The sequence below is a fragment of the Peromyscus maniculatus genome, chromosome 11 (genome assembly GCF_049852395.1).
Source record: "Peromyscus maniculatus bairdii isolate BWxNUB_F1_BW_parent chromosome 11, HU_Pman_BW_mat_3.1, whole genome shotgun sequence".
In the NCBI taxonomy this organism is placed as follows: Eukaryota; Metazoa; Chordata; class Mammalia; order Rodentia; family Cricetidae; genus Peromyscus; species Peromyscus maniculatus.
Genome location: NC_134862.1, coordinates 100,375,073 through 100,387,753, shown reverse-complemented (window position 1 = coordinate 100,387,753; position 12,681 = coordinate 100,375,073). Strand labels below are relative to the sequence as shown.

Sequence of the window (12,681 nt, the reverse complement as noted above, 5' to 3'; positions counted from 1 at the left end):
CGCTCCAAGGACCGGGGCGCGGGCGGCCGCCCCAGGCGATGAGGGGCCAGCGCTGACAGCAGGGCGAGCGCTCGGCGGCGGCTCGCGCGGACCCGCGATGGAAGCGCCCCGGGAGGAGGCTCCCGGCCGGGCGGACGGCGCGGGCAGCGGCCGCTGAGGAGCCGCCGGGGCTCCTCGCGCTAAGGGGGACGTCCGCGAGGCGCGCCCGGGGTCCGCACCCGCGCGCCCGCCCCAGCCGTCCAAACTTCGGGCTCGCCTCCGCCCGCCCTCGGCGCCGGGCGTCAGCAACTTGTGCGGCCCGCGCGCCCCAGCCCTCCCCTCCGCCAGCCCCGGGAGGCGGCCGAGCGGCGCGGGGATGCGGCCGTGAGGCGCTGTCGGGCGGGGAGCAGCTCGCGGAGCGCGAGGGCGGCGCGGCCGGGGCCCGGGGCGCAGGGGCGCAGGCTCGCCGCGCCCGTCCCTCGCCGATTTCCCCGGCTAGCCGCGGCTAGAGGCGCCGGGCGCCGGGGTCGCGGAGATGTCGTCGCCGTCGCCGCCCGCGCCAGTTGCCTGCGCCGCCATCTCGGCCTCGGAAAAAGTGGACGGCTTCACCCGGAAATCGGTGCGCAAGGCTCAGAGGCAGAAGCGCTCGCAGGGCTCGTCGCAGTTCCGCAGCCAGGGCAGCCAGCCGGAGCTGCACCCCCTGCCCCAGCTCAAAGGTAAGGCGCGCGGCGGGCCGCCCCTGGCCCCCTCTCCCGGCGCAAACCCACACCCCTTCCCACCTGTGCGCTCGCCCGCCCCACCTGCCCTGCCGTGGCGACCCCGGGGTCCCCCAGGTACCTGCGCTCTCTTTCCTTATCCGGTCCTCCGGCTCCCCACTTTACCGAGCCTCAGCCCTGGCTTACCTCCACGCTTAGCTAGTTCTTCACTTTCTCTACCTGTCCCTTGGTCGCCAGGTTCAGGGTCCGAACAAACTGCCGCTGAGTTAGCTGGCCTTTAGACATAGCTATAAAGAAAAAGCTCCAAACCGGGACCAAGTGACATATCTTACATGCTGTATCGTTCGGCGTCAATGGTGTCCCTTAGAAGACCTCGACTGTCTTTGGAGAGGTTATGAAGGAAAGAGTATTCCTTTGCACTGGAACGGGAACTTGGTTTGCGGGGCTGTGCTTCCAAGGACTTTGCAAGGTTTTGTACAGTAATTCAAATTGGTATCCGTGCCTAATGCCTTGCAGGAGTGCTTGGCCCTGGTTTTGGCTCACTTTCCCGTTTGGAGGCTTTTCACGAAGTTGTTTGCCGGGTTCTTGCTTATTCTTTGAGAATAACTGGCTTTTGATTTAATAATTTTATGTCTTTGCCTTTTATAGCTAGATGTCATTATGGAAGATAATTATGTTCCTAGATATTTGACAAATTCTTGCAAACCTGATAGAAATCTAGAGAATGATTTACAAGGCCAAGAAATTAAAGGCTCGTGCCTAAATAGATAAATGATCAACAGATTTTTCAGTTCGTTTGACACAGATCCAGCATCCTTTCAAGGCCAGTCTGGTTCTGATTTGCCTTTGGGTCGCTGAATCCTGACACAGTTTGGCAAGGAGTGTAAAGAAAGTCCCAGATCAAATCAACAGTTGACCAACAACAGCTTTGGAACCCCATTCAGACCCTACCTACATCTGCCCCTTGGGGTGCTTCTGAGTCAAGGACATACCACAGCTGCACTCAGACGGACTTTGAAAAGAGTTTGTGTATGTTCAATGTGTAGCCCCTTTACTATTAACATGCCAGAATTGTTAAAATTGATAAAGCACTGTCCGGGTGCAGTCGTCGCCATAAAATAATCCTGTCCTGCCTGTTAGGCTATTGAACTACTACTCAGAGGTTTAAGTTGATACTTAATTATTTTATACTTTGATTGTTTTTCATTATCGTGTTATTTTTAGTTTGAAGTCTTGATACTAGCATTTTTCTTTCATATTTTAATCCACTCAAGTGAGTTGTTCTTATTGTTGGATTTAGTGTCCTTACCTAATAATTGAACTTTAAACATCTGGTTAGTCTCAAGAAATACAGTTTTAATAGGTTTTGCTTTTAAAGCTGACAGAAATTTAAAGAATCAGTAATCATATTCTAAGTTATATGGTGTTTGGTTCAAGAAGTTACAGGTACCATAGTTGTTTTTATGTACAGAATTTGGCCAGTAGTAGAAAAAAATAAAATTGAAACTCTAGATTAATTTTAGATATTTGCATGTGTACTATTCCTCAAGGTATTCACAATAAACCGATGCTGATTCAATTGAGGAAATAAAACTTTTACTTGGAAATAAAACCCTCAAATAGGAAAAACCGCTTTTACTCTAAAATTGAGTTGTTTTACTTGGTTCCTTGGCAGTGCCCTTGATACCACACTGTTGTATGTTTTTGCTGTCAGTGGTAGCCCCCCCCTCCCATTTGTGGGTTTAACAGAAATAACACCAGAAAACCCTTTAGTATGAAAGAGAATTCTTCCTGCCTTAAAATACAATCTTTCTGTGGAGTGATTCAGATATCCGTGGGCATCCGAGATCTTTCAAGTATTTATATCAACCTGCTTACTCTACACTTTGTCCACACGGATCTGAACTGGAAAGGTGCCAAGTAGTTTTCTTAAAAGCAGACTGTGAGTAAGGATTAACAAAACAATCCAACCTTTTCAGTTTATTTTTGCAAAATCATGTAGGTGAGTGGGTTGCATGATTTTTAATGCTGCAAATGTTCAAAATAAATAGTCAGTTCCTCTGAGAGCTAGGTGCTAGAAAATAAAATTAGGGACATTATATGTGAATCACCTTTCCTGGCCTTGAAATGTATGTTCATTTAGGATGTAATTTTTTCACCTAAAACTTGCTTGATAATAAACAATTAGGAAACTTGTTATTTAAAAAAGGTAGTCTTTCAGTGTGTTGGTCTGTTTTATTTTAAATTTCTGGAAGGATTGCCTTGGTACAATAGCTGATTCCGGACATGTATATAACACCTTAGTATTTCAAATGATTATCTTTCAAGAGACAAAAACAACACTAACCATTGTTGTCCATGACAACTGGATCAACCTGAAACTGTGTATCGTTAAACCTTGTTATCTGCCTTTTCACACCTACAATGGTAATGCTGTTATGATGCCATTGGACAGACTGGGGCTCAGTGTATTTTCACAAATATCTTTCTTTGGTTGACACTAGTAACTTTTTATTTAGGAGAAAGCTGAGACTTAAACTGGTTAGTTTAAGTCTGACTTTGGGAGTCTGGTCAAATGTCAGTATTTTTACCATAACTCATTTTTTACATAAAGTTAAAGTAGTATGGTTGAGAAAGTTGGGTCAGTTAGTTCAGGGTGAAAAGAAAGTTTTTGATCTGAGTTATTCCCTTATCTGAAAAGTGGGAATAACACTATCCTAGGATTAGAAGGATTAAGTGAAATAATTTAAGTACCTAAAAATAAGCAAAGAATGCTAGCTCCCATTCCCTTTTGTGTTTGAGAATCCAGATTAAAAAATATTTTTAAATGAAGAATTACTAATAGTACTTCAATATAAACTTTCCCAGAATATTATTTTTAATTATGCATATGTGCATGTGAGTACAGATGTCTGCAGAAGCCAGAGGACTTACACGTGGTTGTGAGCAGCTCTGACATAGGTGCTCAGAACTGACCTGGGGTCCTCGGGAGCAGTACACGCTTTTAACCTAGGAGTCATCTCTCTAGCCTGTAGTAACAAGGTTTTTTACTGGAAAAGGGATCAAATTAGTTGTTATGACTATACGGATTTGTATTTCTCCTGGAATACAATTAGTAAACAGCAAGGAACTGAAACTGATTTTGAGATTGAATTCCTTTTAAGATGAGGTGAAGAGGGCTGGAGACATGGTTCAATGGTTGGGAGCACTGACTCTTCTGGAGGACCCAGGTTCTGATCCCAGCACCCACATAGTGGTTCACAACCATCCATAACTCCAGTTCCAGGGGATCCAATGCCCTCCTCTGGCCTGTGAGGACACCAGGCACATAAGTGGTACACAGACATACACTCATACAAATTTAAATGAATAAATAAAAAAAAAAAAGACGAGGTAGAGAACTTTCCAACAATCATTCAGTTTCATTGTTGATCTCTGAAGAACCGAGGCCAGAACATAGCTGCTGATTGGAGGAGCTTGCTTAGCATGAATGTGCTTGTTTTGTCCAGGATGTGGTCTTCTGAATTGATTATGACATAATTGGTTTTTTAGTTGAATTGATTTGGGGAGGGGCACACTGCTACTAATTTACTTTTTTTTTTTTTTTCCCCTCTCAAGACAGTTTCTCTGTAGTTTTGGTACCTGTCCTGGATCTCGCTCTGTACACCAGGCTGGCCTTGAACTCACAGAGATCCACCTGTCTCTGCCTCCCGAGTGCTGGGATTAAAGGTGTGTGCCACCACCACCCGGCTACTCATTTACTTTTAAGGTTCCTGGATACACAAGTTATTGTCCTATCCAAACACAACACCTTTGTAGTTAGGGAAACACTAAGGTAAAGTTGAAATTCATCTGAATAAGCTGAGAAGTGTTTTCTTTTTCTTTCTTTTTTTTTTTTTTTTTTCTTTTTCTTTTTTTGGAGACAGGGTTTCTCTGTGTAGCTTTGGAGCCTGACCTGGAACTTGCTCTGTAGACCAGGCTGGCCTTGAATTCACAGAGATTCACCTGCCTGTGAGAAATGTTTTAATGGTTTATAACATTTAGTTATTTTAGGACTGTTTTCTGACTATTGTCATATCCCTTCTAGAAGACATAATTGATTTTTCTTTTTACTTTTTAAGGATATACTTAATATAATGTCTAGTGCTAGTATTCACATGAGGAAAGCTTTTCTCCTTTAAGGCTAACATCTTCAGAATTCCTATTTAGGATTATATTCCCCCTTCTTCCCATTTTTTGGTTGTCTTTCTTAATTTAATTCTGTATTATTTTTGGAAGCATCTAACTGTGTAAAGTGATAATCCAGGAAAATATATCCAGCAAATTGGTGAGGCCATTGGGGTAGAGCACTGTCCTGTAAATAGCAGATTTAAATTGTCTTCCCGCTTCAGTGATGACTCACAGTTGCTTTGGGTGAGCTGTTCAACCCCTATAAATGGATAGTTTTCACCTGTGAGAATAACATTCTCCTTGATACAGGTACTGAGGTAGTTGGTCTTTAGATTATTATAGACAAAGGCTTAGCTACAAAAGAATACATTTGGAAAATAGTAGGTTTTGTGCTTTGTTTTCCAATTTAGCTTTTAACATTGTAGCATCTGGGGTAGAGTCCATTTTAGCCTTCTTTCTATGTATTGAGTACTCTGTGGCACACACTTGGAAAGCTTAAAATAAACCCATACCTGGCCCCCATTCCTCAGTCTGCATTAATCAGTCTAAGGTAGGATCCACGCATGTTTATTTTTTTTAAACTTCCAAGGTGATTCTCATATGCACTTAGGAGTCAGGGCCGAGCATCACTACTATAGTATCAGGCATCTGCTGGTTTTAATTTATTAATTGAAGCTTTGTCTTTCCCTCTGATCCTCATGGCTACTTACTCAGCCCCTTAACTCTTCTGCCCTCACTTCACCTTCTGGTATTTACAATTCACTCTCTTAACTCTGCTGCCCCCTATGGCCAGCTAATCAGCTGCTTTTCTAAAAGGGAGAATGTTGTGGGTGTCTGGAGTTTTCATATGATGAGGTGATTCTTTTAGATCGTGCTTTATTTATTTATCTAAATGAAAGCCCAGCTATTGTCATTCAATGCTAGATAATCAGACCTTTATTTTAGTTTTTTAAGAGCTGAGAATTGAGTAGGCAAGAATTGAGAACATGTGATAAAGGTTGGCCTAGCTTTAACCCAATCTTTTAGGATCACAGGTGATGAGGCCAGTCACTTTGGTGTATCAAACTGATGTCCTCTATCTCCTGGGTATAGAATAGAATGTAGTGGTGGTGTACACCTTTAATCCCACCACTTTGGAGTCAGACAGCTCTCTGGGAATTTGAGGCCATCTTGGTCTACATAGCAAATTCCAGGCCAATCAGGACTGTACAGTGGACCTGCCTTTTTTTTTTTTTTTTTTTTTTTTTGGTAATGGGAAAATGAACTGTTGAATTTAACTGTTTGGATCGTGCCTTGTATTTATTTTATATCAAATATTTTCTTTCAGAGGGTTTTCATGTTGACGTTTAACTTAATCTTGACCATAGCTTTTTGTGAAAGGTAGCAGTGAGGATCCAGAGGCACTCTTAATCCATTTTCCTAATTTGTCTTTGGCCTTTCTGTTGACCACTTTGAATAATACTAGCATTTGTTGATTTGTTACTGGTGAATGTTCAGTTGGTGTGTAGTAGTTTTCTCCCTAGACTGAAATGGTAAATTTTGTTTTGCAAAAGTGGATGTCATTATCTTTTTTTTTCCCCAAAAAAACTCATAGTACCAAATACAGAATAATAAATGTCATGTAGACACAGTCAGTATTTTGGTAAAATTCCACTTGGTTGTCTTAGTCACCTACCTTCCTGCGTTGATAGTGCTTTTTCCAGAATATTCAATATTGACTATCAGAGATTCATTCTCTTTTATTTGCCTTTTGTTTTAACATACTTATGCCTAAAACAGTTCAGGTTAAGTAAGTGAATTCTGATTTCTTAGTACTTTGCTAGTAAAGAGTAAATATGGGTTCAACTTGGTTTTTGTGTATGTGCTGCTGAAGTGAGCACAGTAAATACTAGATGAAAACAAAGGTATTTGCTCTTTGTGTTTTGACATAGTGTGAGCTGTATAATACTGATCTAAGAAAGGAGTTGTATACAGTTGTGTGGAAAAGTACTACAGGTTTGGCTTAGATATGAACTTACATGTTTTTAAATTTGGATAAAGGGAAATAGTTTATATTAATTTTTTCTTTTTATTTCTTTGTGTGCGTGCATGCGTGCGTGCGTGCGTGTGTGCGTGTATGTGCGTGTGTGTGTGTGTGTGTGTATGTGTGTGTGTGTGTGTGTGTGTGTGTGTGTGTGTATGATAGGATCTCACCATGTACCCTGGACTGATCTCACACTCATTACTATGTAGCCAGACTGGACTTGAACTCATGACCCTCCTTCCTCTCAAGTGATGGGATTGCAGGCCTGCCCTACCATGCCCCTGTACCATCATGCCTCTAGACTACCATGCCCCTGCACTGCCATGCCCCTGTACCATCATGCCTCTATACTACCATGCCCCTGCACTGCCATGCCCCTGTACTATCATGCCCCTGCACCGCCATGCCCCTGCACTACCATGCCCAGCTAGTTTATATTATTAATTTCTGAATTCAAGGTGCAGTCTTAATTTATGAGGATGGCCTTGAAGGAAATAAAAGAAACAGATTTAAAATGTATAATTACTTTTAGTGCATTATTATGTAACAAGAAACCTAATTGCTGAAAGTTTGACATGACAGACTGGGTTTCTGTAAAACAGAGTCTACTTGTCTGAGCAGGATAATTGACTAATAAGCAGGTTCAGAACTTTTTTTCATGTATATCTTTTTGAACTCTTCCCTGAAGGAATTTGTTTATATGAGCCTTTTGAGTGAGTAATGAAAAATTTTCGAAATGCTATCATTTTGATTCACATTTCCTTAAAGAAACGTACTGGGTTTTATTTAGTCATGCCTGTTGTACTGTAGTTTGTGGGTTTACATGGTCTGAGAGAAACTAGTCTAACCTGGATACGAACAAAAGAGATTTCTTGGGATCACAGTCCTCGAAGCAGGAGCTAACTCACCTCCTGCCCCCTGTGAGGTGCTGGGTGGGAGGGCCCCCTCTCAGAAGTCGTTCTCTTGAGTCTCCTTTGGGAAGTGGTTTCACTTTTGTTCTAAATAAATAGCCTTCTAGTTACTTCATCAGAGAATCTCTTAAATAGGGAGGTGAGTGTGGGTTTAACACTGTCTAGATGGGGTTGGAGAGATAACTGGTCAAGAGCTCTTGCTGAGCTTGTGAAGGACCCAGATTTGGTTCCCGGCACCCACATGGCAGCTCACAAATGTCGCTAGTTCCAAGGGCACTAGCTGTGTACATGGTACACATACATATATGGAGCCACACACTCATCATGTAAAAATAAATCCTATGTGAATAAAAATAGTATAGGTCATGACTAGAGGTTAAGTGCCTGAAAGAAGAACTTTTTAATTCCTGGGCTTAGAACTTGAAGTTCAGAAATATCAGATGTCAAAACTTGATCCTCCCCAAAAAATGTATACTTTGTCTGATAAAGGATCGTCTAAAATTATAGTTATTATCAGAAGCCAAGCAGTATTTGAAGTCATTATTAATTATTTCCTCTCAATTGATAAAAGTGAAAAATATGACATTTTTTTTATAACCCTAAAGTTAGCAAAGCTGGAGTGAGTTTCTAAAACATTTTTTCAGATAGATTTCTAAAGATAAACATCTGTTAAAATTCTGAGTAAAATAAGATAAAACTTTTGCAGAACTATGTGTCTGATAAAAACTACCCATACCACTGCCATTCTTTGAAAAGAGTTTGCTTGCCTGATATGAACTTTGCTTAAAAAATTTTTTTCTCCCTCTGGTTTCCATGATACTTAAAATTTACAGGAGCCATTGTGGAGATTAAAATATGTTACCTAGGTAAATTAAACAATAAATGCTTTTTCTTTTAAAAATTAATCATATATAGTAGCTTATAGTGGGTAAAGAATACATCCTTTAAGAAGTTTCAATGAATTTGCTAAGTATTGGGATGTCAGGGAGGTGTGAGAGACCCAGCCTAGTTTATTATGGAAGGAGAGAAAAAAAGAAACCTTCCTGGAGAAAGAGATCAACTGAGACCTGTGGCTAGGAGGGCTAGGCAAAGATGGATGGAGCCTAAGACCCAATCATCGGACAGCATGTGCAGCCCACAGCTGAGCACAGCATATTTGAGGATTGCGCTTTTGTGTGCTTAGAGAAGACACATAGCAGCAGTTAGGCGCAGTCATTCCACTGTGTTTATATCCGACTGTTGTGAGGAATGTGGGGGATGGGAATAAGGGTGCTGATTGTAATCTGGACATGAGATATGAAAACAGTCTTCCTAAATGGAGATGGGGTGGTGTCTCAGACAGAGAACTTGGAAGTCAAGAATGATATGGTTTTTACTGAATAACTATCATATGATAGCATTTTGTCAGTCGTAGCCCAGGCTAGCCTCAGACTCAACAGTCCTGCCTGCCTTAACCGTCTCGGTGATGACATTACAGGTATGCACCACCTCACCCAGCAAAAACAGTTTACTGAGAGACAAATCAGATTTGTGGAAAGAAAAAAAAAAACCACTTTTGTTGTTTTTGTTGGTAATGCTTTAAAAAAAAACTTGTTTTTGTTTTAAGATAGGGTCACACTATAGTGCAGGCTGGCCTAAAACTCATGGTGATCTGCCTTAGCCATCCAAGTACTAAAATTACCAGCGTGAGCCACCACGCTAGGCTACATGTACATTATGATAGTAATTTGGGAGTCTTCAGCTTGTCAGTGGCTTTGAAGCAATGGAAGTTGAAGCAGCTGCTCAGTTAGAAATCTGTAGACTAAGAGGCCAGACAAGCCAACATCTAGAGACAAGTGTGCATGGGACCAATGCATCAAGGGAAGAGTCTTGTTTTGTCCTGGACACTTGACTGAATACCACCACTGAGGAGTATTCTGGAAAAGGAACTAAGTAGGGAGGGAAGATCCATTTATTTTGTAAATTTAAATTTGAGATCCTTTAGGAAATACATTTCCAAATATCAAAAAGACCTTTGGATTTTTTTGTTACGCATATTTCTGTGTGTGTGTGTGTGTGTGTGTGTGTGTGTGTGTGTGTGTGTGTGCATGCATGCTCATGAATGTGTGAAGCTCAGAGGACAGCGTGGAGGAGTTGGTTCATTCCACCATGTATGTCCTCAGGATGGAATGCAGGTCAGCAGGCTTGGAGGCAAGTGCCTTTACCACTGACCCATCTCAGCTGTCCTGTGTATTTGAATCAAACAGTGTGCGTTTGAGTATTTCTGTGACTACTGAATAGAGTTACATGTGTTGTTTTACCTTCGGTAGCCTGCTAAGACTCCCATATCTGCTTATGAAGGACTTGTCCATAGTTGGATTTGCCGGCCGTTGGTCTTTCATGTACACACGTAGTGCAGGATTTCCTTAGTATGTTAGTAGAGGGAGATGACATGCTGGGAGAATTGAATGAGTTATTTAATTGCCTGCTTTGTACCTTTAGACTAAGTGCTGTGAAATCTGATGCCTGTATCTTCCTACACAGCATTTAGAGCCTGCCATATTGTTTATTGAGTGAAATAATGAAGCAAAAGCTATTATTAAGTCAGTCTAAAGAAAAACATTTTATATTATGTTATAGTTAACAATTTAAATATATATTTTTATATCTTATATATTTATATAAATTATATATTTGATATATATTTTGTAACATGTTTTATAACTGTCAGTTATTTTTCTATTGCTATAAAGAGACACCATGAACAAGGCAACCAATAGAAGAAAGAGTTTTTCAGGAATTTATAGTTTTAGAGAATTAAGAGTTCACTACCATCACGTCTGAGCATTGCAGAAGGCCACCACCTGGAGCTTACATCTTAACTGCAAGTAGGAGGTAGGGGGAGAGAGGAGAGAGAACACTATCTGGGAATGGCATGGGCTTTTGAAACTCAAAGGCCACCCCCCAGTGACATGTCCTTCAACAAGGCCACTCCTCCCAATCCTCAGACAGTTCCACCATCTGGGGACCAGATATCCCAACATGTGAGCCTATGGGGGCGTTCTCATTCAAATCACCACGTTAACTGAGTAATATGTAGATACACCAACATTTTTACCATTTTGTAGATAAGGAAACCAAACCCTAGGTTAGGTTGTGTTCTATGCCGGTCACTTACAGTTTAATCTTCTCGGTTGGTTGTTAATTCCTTCTCTGTAGGGTTAAACTGAAGATGTATGTTGACTGTATTAAAGTAAAATTTAGCACCCTGTTTTCTTCTGTGCAAGAGAAAGACTTGTGGTTGAAAACTTTCCAAGAAAGCTGCTGGTTTCTTAGACGCTGGACAAGTGGTCCATTAATATTTAACACTGTCTTCACTGCTTTTAAGTAACCTAAAGTTTGTTCTAAAAATAACTGAGAACATTTGCTTTATGAACAAAGCCTGATAAATAACTGTTGATGGCACAGCACATGTGTGACGCAGATAGAGTTATAATCGGAGTCACCAGTCACTCCAGGATACAGTGACCTGTTCCAGAACTGCTGATAAACTTCACCTGTTTACCTCTTTTTTGGAAATGCTGTCTGTAAGATCTTGAAATTTTCTTGTACTGTAGCCACATTAGCATAGCACTGTCTTTTCTGTTGGTTTCCCCCAGTTTGAAAACTGGAAGTAAAGTGGGATGAGAAAACTGAGATTTGCATGTAAACCTAATGAGGAAAATTCATCAAACACTTCACTAATTTTAGTCTCCTAAAGTTTCCAGAGGGGATAAAATTGGACAATTATGTATCATCTCTTTAAGTAGTGTTCCAGATGCATTTGTGCCTGCATTAAGTGAACAAGCCATAACTGGAATGTAAAATACAACTAGAGTAGCAGATGTAACAACGAAATGCTTCTAGGTTAGTTTGAAGTCCTGTTTCCTTCCAGAGAAATTCCGGCCATGCAGTAGGAGAGGGGAATAGCTCAGCTTTCCTCAGCCAACCCAGCCACAGCACTGCCAGGGATGGGGTCGGTGCTTCATGTAGCTGATATCTGGAGTTGGTATGGTCACCTGGATGACCCTGCACACACTTGGAAACTTGTTTTTAATTCTAGAGCAGTAATGACTAATGTAGGATATAATACTTAGTGTGAGTCATAATTGACTCTCAGTTTTCATTGTTTTCTGAAATAAAATCATTTCAAGAATACAGTGAGAAATATCCTTCTTAAATACCTCATGTCTTTGTGTCTTTATTTTTTTTAAGAGCTTGTAGATTGTTAAAAACAAAACTCCCCATTGAGAGCAAACCTCCAATTTGACCTCTTATCCTCTTCTGTCAGTGGGACCAGTGTAACTGTAGGTTGTTCACCCCATGCTTTAACTTCATAGAATATTACAAACAGCATGATTTTTCTGAAAGAAAAGTAACAGTTTGGGATTGATTCTGAATAAAGTACTATTTCTAGAAATACTGAGTTGGGTCATTTGAAAGCTTGGTTATAAGTTCCACGTATGAGGGCTGTTGAGAAGGTTCAGCAGGCCAAAAGAGCTTGATGCCAAGCCTAGCACCCTGCATTGGGAGTTGTCCTCTGATTCTCTCCCCACCCCACACCCTGAGAGCTCACACTCAGTCTAGAATAAGTAAATGTTAAAGAAATAAGTAAATTACACCAACTAAAAGGAAGTTTCTTTTTTACATTTTTATTTACTTATTTATATATTGTATGCATATATGTGCACTCACACAGGCATGCTTTGGAACACATGGTGGTCGAAGGGCAACTTGTGAGAGTTGGTCCTTCTACTGTGTTAGTTCTGGGGATCCAGCTCAGGTTGTCAGGCTTAGCCAGTGTCTTTACCTGATGAGCTATCGCTCTGGCTCAGAAATAGTTTTTTTTTTTAATCTTTTAATT

General features: G+C 41.2%; 1 protein-coding gene across 1 annotated transcript in view; it reads left to right on the top strand.

Annotated features, from left to right (window-relative positions):
• The first annotated feature begins 383 nt into the window (after positions 1-383).
• Positions 384-12,681, top strand: part of Ppp2r5a (protein phosphatase 2 regulatory subunit B'alpha) — a 49,539-nt gene continuing 37,241 nt past the window's right edge. The window contains exon 1 of the mRNA XM_006972101.3: positions 384-695. Coding sequence (XP_006972163.1) covers positions 515-695 — 181 coding nt within the window. The 5' untranslated portion in view covers positions 384-514. The remainder of the gene's footprint in view (positions 696-12,681) is intronic.